Source organism: Panthera onca, chromosome A2 (assembly GCF_046562875.1).
Source record: "Panthera onca isolate mPanOnc1 chromosome A2, mPanOnc1 haplotype 2, whole genome shotgun sequence".
Lineage (NCBI taxonomy): Eukaryota > Metazoa > Chordata > Mammalia > Carnivora > Felidae > Panthera > Panthera onca.
In genome coordinates, this window is record NC_138340.1 from 15,777,546 (window position 1) to 15,796,850 (window position 19,305).

General features: G+C 49.6%; 1 protein-coding gene across 2 annotated transcripts; it reads left to right on the forward strand.

Moving 5' to 3' along the window:
• Window positions 1-1,927: 1,927 nt before the first annotated feature.
• On the forward strand, window positions 1,928-17,792 carry CCR9 (C-C motif chemokine receptor 9). Of its 2 annotated transcripts, XM_060630809.3 has the most exons (4): window positions 1,928-2,278; window positions 7,165-7,425; window positions 10,107-10,151; window positions 16,321-17,792. In XM_060630809.3, the coding sequence occupies exons 3-4, from the start codon at window positions 10,131-10,133 to the stop codon at window positions 17,401-17,403; spliced, it is 1,104 nt and encodes a 367-aa protein (XP_060486792.1). In that variant the 5' UTR covers window positions 1,928-2,278; window positions 7,165-7,425; window positions 10,107-10,130; the 3' UTR covers window positions 17,404-17,792. The 2 variants fall into 2 exon arrangements, with proteins under 2 accessions (XP_060486792.1, XP_060486793.1); XM_060630810.3 differs by lacking the exon at window positions 7,165-7,425.
• Window positions 17,793-19,305: the final 1,513 nt, after the last annotated feature.

Below are 19,305 nucleotides of genomic sequence, written 5' to 3' on the forward strand. Positions count from 1 at the left end.
GTCGGCTGTCTCTTCTCCTTCTTCACGCCTCCCTGCCTTCCCAGCCTCGGGCCTCCTCTCGGCCGCGCCTTGGTGCTGCCCGAGCCTCCCTACCTCACCTGGACCACGAGGGTCCACACAGAGGAGGACGTCTCCCCACGACAGCACGTTTAGCCCTCCCTTCTTCCCTGAACCCCCTCCCCGACTTCCCTTCCTCTCGCCAGCCTCACCCCACCCATCTGCCCGGTGGCCGGCCGTGTCTACCTGGGATGCCCTTACCTGGCGAAGAAACAGCTTGAGTCGGGAGGACGTGGAAACACGGCATCTTCTTCGCCCCGGGGGGCCCTTGCATCTATAGCAGTGTCTCAGCCTCCTGGGACTCCCCCAGGCCCCGGTCCCACCCCGGGGACAAGCAAGTGCCCTGCTCCGCCTGCCCGAAGACAGCCAAAGATCAGCTCAGGGAGCATTTTCCCCTCTCCATCGCCCCTTCCTTTTCCATCAACAATTGCCAATGTAGAAGTGAGAGAGCCAGAGCCCTTGGCTGGTGTACCCTTTTAGACACGACGTTCAACGAATATGGGCCAAGAGCAGGGAACTCACGGCTCCCTCGAGGCTGCTGAATCACCCATTGCTTTCGTTCTTACAGCTCATGGTCTGTAACTTTCGGATGTGCTGTTCATTGGCCTTTCCCATTTAGATAATCAGTCCAGATGCATCGAAGGCGTCACTTTATTCTGTATGAATGGACGGTGATTGAGGGGCCACGCGTCTGGGGAGACCCACTCTGCCAGAGGGCACCGGTGGGTCCGCAGGACGACAAAAGTACCGCAAAGAGGAAATCGGTCTTCACTCGTGATTGCACCCCGCGACAAAAATGAGAGAGAGGCCTCTGTTGCAATAACGACAAGGAACGGACTGGGGTCTTTTCTCCGTTACAGACAGTAGAAGTTATGGGCTGCGGCTTCTGGGCCATGATCATCCCCTAAACACCCTTCAACTACCAGGCACGGCACCTGACCCTGGGGCCCAGAAGGGGGTGTGACCGTGTTGTGACGGAGGGCCCTACCATAGCTGTGGGCTGGAAAACTTCACCTGTGAGCTTCATTAAGAATATAACTTCATGTATGCTTAGGCTTTTTTTTTTAATGCTTTTTTTAATGTTTTTATTTTATTTTTGAGAGAGAGAGACAAGGTGCAAGTGGGGGAGGGGCAGAGCAAGAGGGAGACACGGAATCCGAAGCAGGCTCCGGGCTCCGAGCCATCCGCACAGAGCCTGACGCGGGGCTCGAACTCACGGACCGCGAGATCGTGACCTGAGCTGAAGTCGGACGCTCAACCGACCGAGCCACCCGGCTGCCCCTGTGTATGCGTAGGTTTTTTAAAAAAATGTCATCGAAACACCCAACCTTAATCAGATGAAACGTGTTGTCAGGGTCTACGTACCTGACGTATGGTAGTTACGTGACAATAAAATCTTACCGTATCTGACCCCAGTTTTAAGGTGTTTGTGATCCCCCAGCATTCCCCGTGTTCCTGGGCGTGTATCACATCCATGATTTTCTAAAGGAGTGCCACCATTCAATAGGATTTTTAGACATCTGTGCTGCCTGCCACGGAAGCCGCCAGCTACGGGTGGCTATCCAGATCTTATAATGTGGTTGGTGCGACTAGGGGACTAGTTTCATTTTAATTAGTTTGAACTGAAAAAGGCACACGTGGCCAGTAGCTACCGCATCGGCTGGCCCAGCTCTGTGGGTTTAGGTCCACATGTCAAGGCCAAAAGGGGGGTTACGTGGTGGTAGATGGAGCTGGGGGTGACGGTCCCACGTCGGCCTGTCCAGGCAACGCCGCCCGAGGAAACCTCGCACACCCACCCCGGTAGCCTGGCAAGGCTTGTTTTTCCACAGCCCCTCCTTTCCCCTTTTCCCTGGAGTGGCTGTGCTGTCTAGGAAAAGACGTTTTTGTAGACCATCGGTCTGCATGTGTGTCTTCAGAGAAGATGGTTTCCCTTAGCCCAGGACGTCTTGGCTTTTCACTTCTGGTTGCAAATCATCGATTCTGCTGATTGCTGAGGTTGCAGCTGGTGACTCCCTGCTCCCCACCCTCCCAGGCCACCCCACCAGTGACAACGCAGGTAGGGGTGGCCTGACTTCCTCTCTGGTGTTTTTACCGATATTGCCTGCACAACACTCGTAGAAGCCTTGCCCCTCATCCCAGGCAGAGAGCAGGCCAGCCCTTGCCCCCCGACGGAGCTGGTGGGACCCACCTTCTCGCGGAGCATCTCCCGCTGCCCTCCACAGTGAGTATCACCCTTCTCGGTGTCTCCTGTGCCCCCCCACTCTTGTGTTTCCTCGATGGCTTCTAAAACCCAGGCTCTCACTCATTTGTTCAGTGGTCGTGAGCCCCAGGCACTTTGCTAGAAGCTTCCAAGAAGGCAAAGGCGAGTCCGGTAGTGGCCTGCCCAGGTTTCCAGGGATGAGTCAGAAGACTCCCTCCCACCCACACGTGTGAAGTAAAGGTTCGAGGCAGTGAGTTCTGTGATTTGTGACTTACAGGAGGGAGAAGCAGGTGCTCGGGGCAGGTGACAAGAAGGGGGTCAGGACTGGGAAAGCGAAGCCCCCAGGAGGTCCTCGGGTCCGAGAGGCAGCCCCGCGGGACAGATGTTTGGGGCAGCCTTCTCCGTAGCAGGGAAAAATCGGAAACAAGCAAACTCCGCTCTAAGCGGTGACTGGTTAAGTGAAGTGTGGCATCGCCAGACAACAGAACACCCCCCAGCCATCCAGTCCGATGACAGCCCCGCGGTCACTGGTGTGAAACGTGCACCAGAAAGAGGGGTAATGAGAACGCAAGATAGAAAATGGGTTGTGTGGTCCGATTCCCTTCCCACTAAGGGTGCATGTGTGGGAAAAAGTGTAAAGAAAGTGAACAGAGGCTGACCCAAGCAAGGGGTGTTTGAGCGGTGTTTATTTTCTTCCCCGTATACATTTGCTTTGGGTTTTTTGTTGTTGTTGTTGTTGTTTTTCTGGTACATTACGAAACGTGCAAAATCTCCTTTATAATCGGAAGAAAAGCAAAGCTGCTTCGTTTTCAGTGACCCATCCGTGACTACGGCTGTGTCCTTCCAAACACCCCAACCCTCTCCAGTTCTCTGTTCGCTATTGCCCTGCACCTGCCGGAAGGGCCACTGAGGAGCCCAGAGCTGGAAACGCGGGGCAACCACCAGCCCCCCAGGGCCCGTCTCCTCCTCCCCCTGCTGAACAGGCCCAAGTCCATCTGCCCTTTCAGCCCCTGGAGCTCGATGCCTCTTTTCTCCATATCCGTCTATCTGCTCTGAAGGCTTCCTCCACCTCCCCCCCCCCCCGCCCCCTCCCACCCCTCCCGGCCAAGTTCAAGGACTCCCTACTCACAGGCTGCAGCATCTACTGGGGGGCAGGGAGGCGGGCGCCCGACCCAGGCTTGGCGAGCAGCCGGCCCGAGAGACGGCTCAGAGACCCCACTTTTGTGCCGGGGGTGGGGGCCGGGGTGGGGTGGCGGGCAGAGCTACTAACAAATAGATGATTCAATCTCAGTGTAGCGAGTCGGACAAACGTGGACGTGAGACCTGAATTCCTGACTCCCGTCAGTATCTGTATCCAATTCACTGGCTACAGGGAGCAGGGATGGGAAAATGCTGCAGCCGCAGACGCTCCGCGATGGTTTTGTTTTATTTATTGATTCACTTACGGAGAGGGAGCGAGCAGGGGAGGGGCAGAGAGAGAGAGAGAGAGAGAGAGACAGAGGATCCAAAGTGGGCTCTGCGCTGACAGGCTGACAGCAGTGAGCCCGATGCGGGGCTCAAACTCACGAACTGTGAGATCATGACCCGAACCAGAGTCGGAGGCTCAACCCACGGAGCCAGCAAGGTGCCCCTCCGTGATGATCTTCGTGGTGATTACCTAAGGACCGCAGGGAGCAAAAACGCATGGCCGGGGGCAGTAATGGATGTCAGCCTAACTTTTCTCCTAGGTCCTTTTTTTTTTTTTTTTAAATGAATTAGCAGCGCTCCCTTCCCCCCGCCCCCGCCCCCCCCCCACCAAGGTTCCTGTGCACGCTTCCTGTTTTCTGGCCTTCATGCCTTTGTTGATACGTTTCCCTGTCCTCGAGCAGGGTTCCCTCCCCTCATTGCATGTCTCCATGCTCTCCAGCCTTCGAGGGGTCAGCAAAAATGTCACCTCCTCAGGGAAGCCCTCCCGAGTTGCACTGGGGTCATGACTTCTGCCTCCTAATTCCCAAAGCGACTCGTGGCATTTAGCCTTGCTGGTATTTTGCAGCGATGACGAGCTCATTACCCTTGAACGTGAGCTTCTGGACGACTTGGATCATGTCTCATACAGAGTTCAAGCCAAGCAGGTGTTTCAGGTGTCAAGACACATTGCAGGGGTGACGGGGGGTGGGGGGATGAAGCATGTTCCCTCTCCTTCCCACAGAGCTCTCTGCATTCCGCAAAGAGCATGGCACTTGACCTTTGCCACGGGGTCCTGCAGGAGGCTGGGCTCTCACCTCCATTTTACAGCTGAGGAAACTAGGCCCGGTGAGGGCTGGTCTCCCAGGCAGAAAGGGCTGCACCAAGGGACAGACGGGGGCTTTCAAACGGGGGTCCATCGTGCTCCCCCCACCTCAGCCCATTATGCTACGGCACAGGGGCAGGCTTCGCAGATCCCAGCGGTTGCAGAACCGCAATGGGGCCACCGGGAGCACCACCGGGGAGAGACTGGGGCCGCACTGAGCCAGACGCCAGAGAGCACTCCCAGCAGACCGGAGAGGGGTCTGCTTTCAGGACGCTTTGTTGTGTGTGGGTGTTTGCCTCCTTCTCAGGGCCGAAGAGAAAATGAAAGCGAGCTTGGAGACTTTGCAACTGGTGCAATGAAATCTTTGGAAAGTATTCTGATGGAGGAGAGAGGGGATACGTGGAGAGCCGTCAGCAGCGTCTTTCTTTTAAAAAAAAAATTTTTTTTAATATCCATTTATTCTTGAGAGAGAGAGAGAGAAAGACAGAGCACAAGCCGGGGAGGGGCAGAGAGAGAGGGAGACACAGAATCTGAGGCAGGCTCCAGGCTCCGAGCTGTCAGCACAGAGCCCGACGCAGGGTTTGAACCCACGAACTATGAGATCATGACTTGAGCTGAAGTCGGACGCTTGACCGACTGAGCCACCCAGGGGCCTCTATTAGTAGTGTCTCTGTGAGCCAGAAACACATTTATCATAGCAGAAAAAGAAACCTTCACGGAAAGCTGATGTAGGCTCTCAAAGTTGCAAACCGAAGCTGCCGAGAATTTGATTACTAGTCCTGACTGCCTTCCAGACCCTTCACTGGGGCAGCTGTGGGTACCTCCTGGGGATGAGATCTGCAAACAGGTGTACGGAAGGGAAGAGAACTGGGGCTTCTTAAAAAAAAAAAAGGTTGACGAGTTATTTTTATGATAGTTCTTAAAATAAAATTTCACGCACAAAGGAACATATTTAAATAGTTTTCATAACCTAAAGGAAAAAAAACGAAAGTCTCACTTTCCACGGGTCATAATTGTTCAAGCTCCTTGCAGAAAATGTTTCAGTACTGATGAGCAGTGAAGTGTGTAACTTTTACATTTTTTTTTCTTAAAGACCGTGCAACACAGTCTTCTACCTTGCCTTTCTACCTAATACTCTTGGGGACCTCCTTATATCAGCGTGAGGTCTATTTTATTCCATTTATGGGTGACTTCTGTAGGTTTTTTTTTTTAGTGTTCACTTATTTAGTTTGCGAGAGAGTGAGTGAGTAGGGGAGAAGCAGAGAGAGAGGGAGAGAGAGAAAATCCCAAGGAGGCTCCACACTGTCAGCACAGAGCTCGAGGTGGGGCTGGAACTCATGAGCCGAGAGACCATGACCTGAGCTGAGATTGAGAGTCCGACGTTTAACTGACCGAGCCCCCCAGGCGCCCCCGGGCTCCTTGTGTTTTATTGAAAGCTGTATCAGAATATTGCCAATTGTTGGGTATTTAGGTTGTTTCTGGTTTTTTTGTTCTGCGAAAAAATTGCCACATACATCTCCATATACGTATCTTTATTTAGGCTGTTTTGTGGAAACAGCAATAGAACATGTTCCCAGCAGATGAAGTGCTGAGCCAGGGCTGTTGTGCTTTGTAAATTTGACAGATGTAGCTTAATACTCCGAGAAGGTTGCACAGGGCAAGAGGGCAGGAGAGGTGCAAATATCAACCATCCCGTCTCCAGCATCGGGGAAACCCAGGAGGGCTTCATTAAGGAGGTGACTTTTTTTTTTTTTTTTTTTTTTTTTTTTTTTTTTTTTTTGCTGGCCCTTGAAGGCTGGAGAGCACGGGGACACGCAATTTATACTCCCCACAGCAATGTGGAGGTCTCTTCCCCAAACCCTTACCAACATCATCATCCGCAGTCTTTATTTTCAACCTAAAACTAACTAGCTATAATGAACCATAACCAAAGCCACTCTTTCTTCTTTATGTGGCTTCTTTCCTTGGGAGCTTGTTTTCGTTGATGTCATCCGGTGAATATTCAAATCTTTATTTAAATTTCTTTTTTAACTTTTATTCATTTTTGAGAGACCGAGAGACAGAGTATGAGCAGGGGAGGGGCAGAGAAAGAGGGAGACACAGAATCGGAAGCAGGCTCCGGGCTCTGAGCGGTCAGCACAGAGCCCGGACGCGGGGCTCAAACCCATGAACAGTGAGATCATGACCTGAGCCGAAGTTGGGTGCTCAACCGACTGAGCCCCCCAGGCTCCCGAATATTCAAGTCTTTTTATGCAGCTACTAGAAATACATGTGGTATTTTCTGGCTAATTAATGTCTCGAAAACCAATCTCTCTGTTCCCCAAGCTGTAATAAAATTAAACGAGCTGAGTGAGGAAGATCCAAATTTAACTGGGCATTTCAAAAAATGATTTATTGGTTCAGAGCATGATTCAGGGAGGAAAAAAAAGAGGATGGTAAAGTCAATGGGATCGTATGTAATTTGGGGAGTCGCCCTCTGAGAGGAGGTAAACACCCTTTCCTCATCAAACATCCCCCCGCTAATTTCAGCAGCCATTGGCGAGTTTCTAATCCCAGGACTCCTTTATATATGTATTAGCTGGCACTGCAAGAAGAGGTTTTTCACCTCTTTGTTCATGTTTTCATTTATTTTCGTTAGTACGGACTCCTGGATCCTCACGTAGTTGGACGTGCTACGAGGATGGCCATCGTTATTTAATTTGGTGCCCGAGTTGCCTCTGATTTGGCTGGCGGGAGCCCCATCAGGTTGGCAGCTATATCCTTTTGACGGGTCCTCATGGTCCTTTGAACACCTGCTTGCTTCCTGATGCAAAAAATCAGTTCTGGGTGCGTCTTGCAATTGCCCTAGCTGTGGAATCAGACATTTCTCCAGAGTCCTGCTTCCTTTTGGTGGAAGAAGGTATTTAGAGACCAAGATCAGGGCACTAGGTGCTTGTCTGCTGGGTCATTGTTTTGGAGCCCTTGGGGGACAGTGCCAGGAAATGTGCGTGAAACACAAATACATGTGCATATACACATAAATTATCTGTCTCTATCATCTATCATCTATCAATCTGTCTATTTATTTATCTCTAATCTGTCTATTATCTATCTATCCACCTATTATCTATCTATCTATCTGTCATCTATCAATCTACCAATCAATCAATCAATCTATGTATCTGTCTATAATATGTCTCTTATCTATTATCTATCTGTATATCTATCTCATCTATCATCTATCATCTATCTATCCATCTATCATCTATCAATCTATCAGTCTATTTATATATCTCTAATCTGTCTGTCTATTATCTATCTCTCCACCTATTATCTATCTATTTATCTATCATCTATGTATCTGTCATCTATAAATCTATCAATCTATCTGTCTACAATCTATTATCTATCTATTATCTATCTATCTATCTATCTATCTATCTATCTCATCTATCATCTATCTATCTCATCTATCATCTATCAATCATCAATCTGTCTATTATCTATCTATCAATCATCTATGTGTCTATCATCTATCAATTTATCAGTCTATTTATTTATCTATCTCTAATCTATTATCTATCTATCCACCTATTATCTATCTATCTATTTATCTATCATCTATCTATGTATCTGCCATCTATCAATCTATCAATCAACCAATCTATGTATCTGTCTATAATATGTCTATTATCTATCTATCTATCTCATCTATCATCTATCAATCATTTATCTGTCTGTTTATTATCTATCTATCTATCTATCTATCTATCATCTATGTGTCTATCATCTATCTATCTATCTGTCTATCTCTCTAATCTAAGCTTGAAAACCCAAGTTCATCTTGAGCCCTCAGTTCCGTGAGAATGGCACAAGGCACTCCAAGGCATTTTCAAGAAGCAGCTGGCAAGAAGCTTTCAAGGAAGAAGTTCTGGCTGCCTTCCTCCCCACCTGCTAAAGGCCAGATAGGACTCTGAGGAGGGAAGTAAGCCAGAAAATTTCCATTAGCTCTCACTCACTTTCTTTTCTTTACTCGAATCATTTTACTGAGGTCCAACTACAAAGGACTACATTTATAGTGCAGACTACAAGCTCTGACATACGTATACCCGTGAAACTTTCACGTAATGAGTATCATGAGTATATGTGTCACCCCCAAAGGCTTCCTTGTGAGCCTTTGTGCCCTCGCTCACCTCACACCCTCCCCCGCCTCTTCTCCCTCTCTCACCAGGAAATCACTGGTCTGTGTTCTCTCACGCTAGATTCGTTTGCATTTTCTAGAATTTTATGTAAGTGGAATCACGCTGTATGTGTGCTTTGGTCTGGCTTCTTTATGTAGCATAATTATTTTGAGATTCATTCGTACGACTGTGAGTATCAGTTGTTCATTCTGATTCCATTGTGTGGCTATGCCCACGGTCCATGTATCCCTTCCTGATAATGGATAGGGTATCCAGTATTTGGGTTATTTCCAGTAATTGCTGTTGCAATAGAGCAGCTACGAACATTCCTGCATCAGTCTTTGTGTGGACACATGCTTGCATTTTTCTTAGGGAAGGACATCGCAGGGCGATGGTTAGGTCACGTGCTGGGTGTATGTATAACTTTTTTTTTTTAATGTTTATTTACTTATTTTTGAGAGAGAGAGAGAACACAAGCAAGGGAGGGGCAGAGAGAGAGGGAGGCACAGAATCCCAAGCAGGCTCCAAGCTCTGAGCTATCAGCACAGAGCCTGACATGGGGCCTGAACTCACGAACTCTGACCTCATGACACGAGCTGAAGTCGGACGCTTACCCGACTGAGCCACCCAGGCGCCCTTATGTTTAACTTTTTAAGAAACTGACAAACGGTTTTCCAAAGTGGTTGTACCACTGTTAGGTGCTGAAAACCACCACACTCTCAGAAAAGGAGGATGAGTCACGATGTTGTGTTGTAGAAAGGAAACCAACAGGTGAGGGTTGAATCTATGAAGGAGAATTGTTTTATTCTGAAAACTTGGGGTCTGGTGCTAGATGTGTTTCTTGGGAACTTTTCCTTGCTAAAAATATAAAAAGAAATGCCTGGCTCAGGCGGAGACACGTCCTCGAGTGAAGCAAGCTATTGTTCCCTTAGTCATACAGGGGTGGGTTTACAGAGATTCAAAACACATACGCACAACAGCCGAGATTTATGGAAGTCAGCTTGGAGTAGGTAGGTGTTGGGGCCCAGAGAGGTCTCAAGCCAACCTCTGTCCTGTGATCTTCAGGAGCCCCCTGGTTGGTAAAATAAGGAGGGGGGCATTTAGCAAAACAGACCCTGACTGAGAAGTGGAGTCGAGAGCAAATGAACTCAGGTAAAAAGAACGCTGGGAAAATATGAAGTCCCCAAAGGGGCTCTTAGGGGAGAGGTTTCTCTCGTTTCTATGTTGACAACCAAGATCATTTCGGAATCTAGACTATTTGGCTTGGTGTCGATATAACATGGACTGTAACTCTCGCCTGGGATTTTTATATTTTTTGCACAAGGACAAACAGATATAGCCTCCAGTCTCCATCGTTAGGCGTTTATTACTGTTCATTTATAAGACAGACCTCTTTTTGATTTTTGCCTTCTCTTCCTAGAAGCAAGCTTGCATCCGACCCATCATGGTGCCCACAGAACTCACAGTGAGTATCGCCATGTTCCTCAAGCTCCTCGAAATGCACTGTCAGAAAGTGGTCCAGGTTCATTCTTCTGCATGTCTCCGTCCAGTTTTCCCAGCACCACTTGCTGAAGAGACTGTCTTGATTCCATTGGATATTCTTTCCTGCTTTGTCAGAGAGGAGTTGGCCATACGTTTGTGGGTCCATGTCTGGGTTCCTTATTCTGTTCCACGGATCTGAGTGTCTGTTTTTGTGCCAATACCATACTGTCTTGATGATTACAACTTTGTAGTATAGCTGGAGGTCCGGGATTGTGATGCCTCCTGCTTTGGTTTTCTTTTTCAAGATTGCTTTGGCTATTCGGGGTCTTTTCTGGTTCCATACAAATTGTAGGCTTATTTGTTCTAGCTCTGTGAAGAATGGTGGTGTTATTTTGATAGGGATTGCACTGAATGTGTAGATTGCTTTGGGTAGTATCGACATTTTAACAATATTTGTTCTTGTAATCAATGAGCATGGAATAGTTTCCCCCCACCCTTTTTTTTGTGGAAATGCACTGTCATCTTGCCTGTTTTTTTTGGGGGGGGGGCGGTGTGGGAAGGAACCTGCTGTGGAGGAGACATTTCTCTGTGTGGGTTCCCAGGGGTAAGGTCTCTGCCGAGCAGTGCCCCATATGGGCGGCCAACGCCAGCACAGAGGGCTTTACAAACATGAAAAACCGGAAGAGCCTCAGGGTTTGTGGTGAAGTGAGAGGAACACACTATTTTAGATCTCATTAACAGGTAAGAGTTTTTATGATTGGATGTGTCTGTTTGGAAACTAAGACAAAGGAGGATATGGGACAACCCTGAATTTGTGGGGTTTTTTAAATGTTTATTTATTTATTTTTGAGAGAGAGCATGAGTAGGGAAGGGGCAGAGAGAGAGAGAGAGAGAGGGAGAGGGAGAGAGAGAATCCCAGGCAGGCTCCTTGCTGTCGACATGGGGCTTGAACTCACAAACCGTGAGATCATGACCTGAGGCCAAGATCAAGAGTCGGACGCTTAACCGACTGAGCCACCCAGGTGCCCTCATCATTTGTTTTGAATAAACCCGTGGTGAGCACATCAGTTCTGTCTCTTACGCAACAGGACATAGGCTTTTCAAAAACCACATAAGAGCCTATATTTCTCTAAACAAGACAAAGAGGCTAACAAAAATACTGGGTAAAGCCATCATCCAGAGAGTCATTTGGGATTTTGTAGCCAAATGTAATCAAGGACAGAATCACATCAGATTGCTCCGTTTTTTGCCGTCCTCATAAACGCCTCACAGAAATATCTAACTGGTTTAATTGTGCTTTTCTCAAAGAGAAAGTCTGGGTTTTACAAGTCGGTGGTTGAAATCAAGCCTTCTTAGTGGGGCTAACAGACTGCCCTTCAAGGTACACTGGTCTATGAGTTCCAAGGTCCACGGAGCTCGGTGGTCGCAATTGTTGACCTTAGACAAGTCGGCGATGCAACGCTAATGATGTTTAGTATTGCATGTGTATTGTTGCATATACCTAACAAGAAAAGAGACGATTAACTTGGATCTGCTGAAGTAAACGAGGTAAGTCTACTTTTCTGACCAGAATCAGACCCTTCGTTTCTCCTGTAGTTAGAATTTGCCTTTCATCCCGGATGCGGTGGAAACAGCTAGGTTGGGGCAGCCGAGCCGGGGCTGTGTCTCAGCCCGATTCGGTTTTGTCGTCTGGGATCTCGGAAGCTATCTAGACTCTGCAAGGCAGGCCCAGAGAGGAAGAAAAATACACCCCGATGATGACCTCCTATGGTCAAGAGGTGCCCAGCAGCACCTAAATGGGAAAAAGATGGGGCTCTTATGGCTATTGGCAAACAGCCCATGACATCCCAGTGGCCACTGTTCCGAGGAAGGGCTGTGCGCCGGTCAGTACCCAGGACGCCGCCTTCCTTCGACCTCACGGTGAAGGCAGAGCCATGTTTGTGGATGAGGAAACCGAGGCTGGGAGGGTGGGGGAGGGGTCAGGGTCATGGCGAATTGGAGGAGGAGACCCGCAGAATGCTCTCAGTGCCCACAGCATCCCCGGGGTGCTCCCTGTAAACAACTGTCAAAGGCGCTGAGATCCAGGTCTTACCGTTTGGAAGTCTTACTTCCTCAAGTGTGGGGACAGGGCGCCCTAGAGACAGAGGGCGGCCGTTCCCGCTCCTCCTGACCAGCTCACATCCCTCCCTCCCTACCTCCCTCCATCTTCCCTCCCGCACCCCTTCCCCCACGCAGGTGCCCACTTTGGTGCTGAGAAGCAGTAAGGGATGTGGCCTCACAGGACATGGGCTTTGCCCTTGGCCCTGTTCTCTGCCTAGAGGTGCAGGCGACGGGCCTGGGGCTGATAGAAGCCTTCCAGCCTTCCGGAGATAACCTGAGTCAATGCAGGAGGCTCCTGAAAATCCGGAGGCCTTCTTCCTGCCCCAGAAGATGCTTAGCCCTTGATGCTTGGCCCCACTGCTTCTTCTTCTTTTTTTTTTTTTAATTTTTTTTTAACATTTATTTATTGTTGAGAGACAGAGTGCAAGCAGGGGAGGGGCAGAGAGAGAGGGAGACCCAGAATCAGAAGCAGTCTCCAGGCTCTGAGCTGTGAGCACAGCCCCGATGTGGGGCTTGAACTCATGAACCGTGAGATCATGACCTGAGCCGAAGTTGGACGCTTAACTGACCGAGCCACCCAGGTGTCCCTCTTTTTGCTTCTTTAACCAAGCTTAGCCTGGGGTTTCTGTACGTTTCTACTGTGCAGAACTGGCCTAAGGGGTCTTGTCTGGTGACTGTAATTGGGCTAGAAGCTTGGCCGAGCTTCCCAATTAAAAAGGGGCCCTGATATGGTTCATGAGGGAAAAAGAGACCCTTCCCTATTCTTCAAGAGATACGAAAGCCTTTCTTCACATCTCCTTTGTATTTAAAGGCCTAATGTCTTGGGTAGGTCTTAGTGAGTAGGACACAGATGTCTATGAAGCAGCCCCTGGAGGCCCTGCTCTCAGGGGAGAGAGTGGACCCCACGAGGGCTCCTTAGACAACACCTTGATGTAGACTTTAGGAAGGGTGCCCGGGAGAATGTGGGAAGTTGTTCTAGGCATTGCCCAAACTAGAATGTTCTGGCATGGGCTCCTGGGTGGGAAATAGACAGGAAACATGCAGATTAGCCTGTCATTTCACCGATTCTCTCCTGGGATCTCTTCCTGCTGTGCAAGGCTCTGAGAGCAGCCTGCCTAGGTAGCTTCTCCAGCAAGAACAGGGTCTCTAGGACCGCTCAGAGAGCAGGCGAGCTGGAAGGAAGGAATTCATTATCTCAGAGTCCTCATGGAAGCCTGAGCCCTCATCTGAGAGAGGTCTTCCTGCCCTGGAAATGTGAGGATTCTGTCACACACGCACATCACGGCCTCGGCACTGGGTCTGGCATGCACTAGGCACCCCAGCTATGGTGAATAAAATACGTTGGTAAATAGTGCCGTTTATGTCTGCTGGGAAGTTTTCGAAGGATACCGTGTCTAACATCCAAAGGATATATACCCATCGCGCATGTGCAGAGCTAGACGCGCGAGTCCCAGCATGGTGGGGGGACACGTTTGCCCAGGACTCCCCTAGCCTGGGAGGTGGGCTTTTCCTCATAAAGGCAGCCAAACCTTTCATCTTGTACGGATGATGTAGGCCTACCTTGGTCTTCACAACAAATGTGGCCTTGACAACACGTATACAAATCTAGGATTTTTGTGTGTGTGAGTCAAACCACTTTTAAAATACGCCTGCGGGGGCGGGGGGGGGGGGAGTCCCTAACTAAATATAGTTCTATGCTGGACCACCGGGCCCTCCACCCTCAGCCAACCAGAGAACACACGCCTTGGGCTTCAAGCGGGACACATTCTGGGGGTCAGCGCTGGGGAGTTGTGGTCGTGCCCGCTTACTGGGCAGTGGAGAAGGTTGGGTCTCCTGGGGCACTGGAAACGCTGAGGTCCCCCCCTTCCCCCCGCCACCCCCTGGGGCTGTATCTGTGGATGGGGACGCTGTTTCCCTCCCGGATTTATAGCTTGGGGCTCATGTGCATGTGACAGTCTATTAGAAGTATTTGATCACCCCCAAAAAACGTAAAAAAGAAATAAGAGAAGGAAGGAAGGAAGGAAGGAAGGAAGGAAGGAAGGAAGGAAGGAAAAAGAGGAAAGGGAAGGGAAGGGAAGAAAAGAAAAAAAAAGAAAAGAAAAAAAAAGAAGAGAAAAGAAAAGAACCCCTACAAAAGTAGTTTCACGCTTACTCATTGTGTGGATTCACAGTTAACACCTGCTCATCTGCACGAGCAGATGACTTTTCCCCAAAATGTCACCGTGCCGACCCATTAAAGCTACACTGATCCCCATCTTGGGGTCTCTGTGTTCTTCATATTCTTCCTTCCCACCCTAACAGTTCTTTTTGCTCCAAGTCTACTCAAGCCCCACCTCTCAGAGGACAACCTCCCTGGGGGGCCACGACGATGCCAGGCTGCCAGGTTCGGCTTTGGGAGAAGTCTCCCGGCATCCTCACCAAAATATGTGTCTCCCAGGGAATCTGTCCTCCCAAGACACTGGGTTTCTGGGTAATGGCTGAAGCTGGAGGGAAATCTTTATTTTTTTTATTAAAAAAAATTTTTTTTGATGTTTATTTATTTTTGAGAGGGAGAGAGACAGAGTATGAGCAGGGGAGGGGCAGAGAGAGAGGGAGACACAGAATCTGAAGCAGGCTCCAGGCTCTGAGCTGTCAGCACAGAGCCCGACGCGGGGCTCAAACTCACAAACCATGAGATCATGACCTGAGCTGAAGTCGGATGCTTAACCGACTGAGCCACCCAGGCGCCCCTTAGAATTCTTAACAAAATTTGAATAAGGGATCCTGAAAGCTATGTAACCTGTCCCAGTGCTTGTGCATGTATGTGAAAGGGTATGAATGAGTGTGTGCATGTGAGTGTGTGTGTGTGTGTGTGTGTGTGTGTGTGTGTGTTGCTGTTTCAGGAGCAGAGGATACATAGTTTGCAGAAGGCTCAGAAGAATCTGGACCCAGAAAAGCTTAGGAGTCTCTGAGGACCTTTATGGAAGAATGGAATAGAGAGGAGAGGGGTGCCTGGGTGGCTCAGTCAGTTAAGCGTCCGACTTCGGCTCAGGTCATGATCTCACAGCTTGTGAGTTCGAGCCCCACGTCGGGATCTGTGCGGACAGCTGGGAGCCTGGAACCTGCTTTGGATTCTGTCTCTCTCTCTCTCTGCCCCTCCCCGCTCACACTCTGTCTCTCTTAAAAATAAATAAATATAAAAAAAACTTAGGGGCGCCTGGGTGGCTCAGTCAGTTGAATGTCCGACTTCGGCTCAGGTCATGATCTCACAGCTTGTGAGTTCGAGCCCCGCGTCGGGATCTGTGCGGACAGCTGGGAGCCTGGAACCTGTTTTGGATTCTGTCTCTCTCTCTCTCTGCCCCTCCCCGCTCACACTCTGTCTCTCTTAAAAATAAATAAATATAAAAAAAACTTAGGGCGCCTGGGTGGCTCAGTCAGTTGAATGTCCGACTTTGGCTCAGGTCATGATCTCACAGCTTGTGAGTTCGAGCCCCGCGTCGGGATCTGTGCGGACAGCTCGGAGCCTGGAACCTGCTTTGGATTCTGTGTCTCCCTTTCTCTCTCTGCCCCTCCCCAGCTCGCACTCTGTCTCTCCCTCTCTCAAAAATAAATAAACATTAAAAAAAAATGTTTTAAAAACTTTAAAAAAATGGAATAGAGAGGAGAAATCAGAATCATTCAGAGTTCAATACAGGTTTGTGCCCATCGTTGGTCCCAAGGGGGTCCTACAACATCCGATCACTTGTCATGTGTCCTGTAACTGTTCATGTGTGCCCTCCACCAGCAGGTGGGTTCCACGAGAGCTGGAACCACATCTGACTTACCCACTACTGTGTTTTTGGCATGCACGCGGTACCTGACACGGGATAGGTGTGCGAGAGATAGCCATGGACTGTATAAATCTGTTGTGATGTGGGCAGATGCCCTCAGAAATTCCTGCTTGCCCTGCATGCATTTCTCTGTCTCATCGCAGATTTGGGGGGCTGGGAGGGTCACGGGGTCCGGGCCCCTGCCGTTCTGAGAGCCTCCGAAGGATCGTCCTTGACCTGATGGTGTCTGGTGTCTCCTTGCAGGGTCTTGTCTCTAACATGTCTGACGATTACAGCTACCATCCCACGTCTCCTCTGGATGACTACCTAAACCTCCCTGAACTTTACTGTAAGAAAAACAACGTCCGGCAGTTTGCGAGCTACTTCCTCCCGCCCTTGTACTGGCTCGTGTTCATCGCGGGCGCCTTGGGCAACAGTCTGGTCGTCCTTGTCTACTGGTACTGCACGAGAGTGAAGACCATGACCGACATGTTCCTCCTGAATTTGGCAATTGCTGACCTCCTCTTTCTCGCCACGCTTCCTTTCTGGGCCATTGCCACTGCGGACCAGTGGAGATTCCACACCTTCCTGTGCAAAGTGGTCAACAGCATGTACAAGATGAACTTCTACAGCTGCGTGCTGCTGATCATGTGCATCAGTGTGGACAGGTACATTGCCATCGCTCAGGCCATGAAAGCGCAGACCTGGAGGCAGAAGAGGCTCGTGTACAGCAAAATGGTCTGCTTTGCTGTCTGGGTGCTGGCGGCCATGCTCTGCATCCCCGAAATCCTGTATAGTCAACTCAAGAAGGAATCCGGCATTACCATATGCACCATGGTTTACCCTAGTGACGAGAGCACCAAAGTGAAGTCGGTGGTCTTAACCTTGAAGGTCGTCCTGGGCTTTTTCCTTCCTTTCGTGGTCATGGCCTGCTGCTACACCATCATCATCCACACTCTGTTACAAGCCAAGAAGTCATCCAAGCACAAGGCCCTGAAGGTGACCGTCACCGTCCTTACTGTCTTCTTCCTATCTCAGTTCCCCTACAACTGCATTCTGTTGGTGCAGACCATTGATGCCTACGCCATGTTCATTTCCAACTGTGCCATTTCCACCAACATTGACATCTGCTTCCAGGTCACTCAAACCATCGCCTTCTTCCACAGTTGCCTGAACCCCGTGCTCTATGTTTTTGTGGGCGAGAGATTCCGCCGGGATCTTATGAAGACCCTGAAGAACTTGGGTTGCATCAGCCAGGCGCAGTGGGTCTCGTTCACGAGGAGAGAGGGAAGCGTGAAGCTGTCGTCCATGCTGCTGGAGACGACCTCGGGAGCGCTCTCCTACTGAGGGGTCTTGGCTCCGACGTGGATGGCCCTCTCGGAAGTAAGGAGAAATACAAGTACAGCTTCTCCACTGATGGGACCAGAGGGAAACCAATGAAGAAAAAGAAAAAGGAAGTGGGGGGTGGGGGGAGAAAAAGCCCAGAAAGGGATGAATTTGGACAATTACTTTAGTTAGAATTTCCAAGTCAGAGTTTTCCACATGGACTGGCCATCCCGTGAGACCATGGACTGGCTCTTGGCTGCAATGTGTACAATTTTCGGAGAAGGACCAACAGCTCTTTAGACCACCCTGGCTTCGTCCCTCGTCTGAGCATTAATGCAACTGGAAAAGGTGTTCGATTTTCCCAGTATACTGCGGATGGCTGTGGCTTCGGTTCTGAAGCCACCTCTTCCGACAGGAGACACGGACCCACTGGCCGCTGCCACCAGGAGTCCACAAAAGCACAAAGTTTCCTGAAAACTTCCATCTTGGTGGGGGGATTTTCTACCGTGACTTTGGGGCCTGGTGCCCATGCCAGGTCTTCTAGATTCTTGATCGGAATCTTTTCAAACAACCTCAGATCGTCTCCTCTGGTCTCCTTAATCTGTTCTGGGCCAGGGAGGGACCCTGAGCCTCTTTTGAACTACCTACTTGACTGGCCAGCGAGCCCCTGGACTAGTAGCCATATCCGAACGTCATCCCTATTCTCTCGGTGCTCCCGTGTCCATTTCTGGGTCCTGCCGGGGGGTTCTGTGACTCCACAGAGTCTGCACAAGGACTCCGCGTGTCCACTCGTGTCACGGGGGCGGTCAGCCTGTGCGGGGACTCTGAGAACCCGAGCGCCCTGGCTCTGTTGTGGGCTCAGTCTTCCAGGTAGCTTTTGTGATGGTCCACTTCTCCACTTCCCATAAAATGGGTTGGTTTCACGGACCCTCTTGTTTCTCAGGCGGCTGGAAGGAGACCTGCATCCACGCCGCTCCTTTTCTTAATGGATAGCGCTCACGTGTTCAAAAGCTTTCGATTTAGAGATTAGGCTGGAAAAAAGTAATAGAATTCACTTTTGCTTTGTTTCTTTTAACTATTTGGCTAGCACTGTTGAAAACATTTTATAGGGGCCCCTGGGTGGCTCAGTCTGTTGAGCATCTGACTTCAGCTCAGGTCACGATCTCACAGTTTGTGGGTTCGAGCCCTTCATAGGGCTCTGTGCTGACAGCTCGGAGCTTGGAGCCTGCTTTGGATTCTGTGTCTCCTTCTCTTTCCTGTTTTTGCTCTCTCTCTGTCAAAAATAAGTAAAAATTAAAAAAAATTTGTATATTAGAAAAGTGTTTTTTAATGATCATTACAAAAATACCCATACTTGTCACTTTCTTCACTGTCTCTGTATTTTAAATGTGTCCAACTGAAGATCCAAAAGCCATGTTAGAGGGTGAGGAACAAGGGTGGGATAAGGAAATAAAATCTTCAAAATACTTTCAAGCCATCTTGGCTGCCTGGTCTTCCTCTCTCCTCTGGTCAAACTTATTTCCCAGGCTTGTCCCAGTTAGCCCAGTGGGATTTCCAAGGGGAGGCTATTCGAGCAGCCCACGAATCACCCTGGCTTTGCTACTTGCTCTAGAGGAAGCATCTGATTTTCTAGGTGTGCTATGAATTACTGTGGTTTCAGTCCCAAGACCATGGCTTCCAAAGGTGGCACCGAAGCCTGGACTCTGCCACCTCATCTTCCCCCTCCCAGTCCATGTCTCAAGTGTGCGTCAGTGAGAAATGAAGGGAGCAGAACATGGGCAGTGACACAAAGACCTTGCTAACCTACCCTGTGTGCAGGAGGCTGGAGGTAAACAAGCATTGGTCTGGGACCAGCCCAACGACGTGGGCCCCAGTGCAAGAAACACCACTTACAGTAGGGGGGAGGGTGATGTCCCCAAGGCC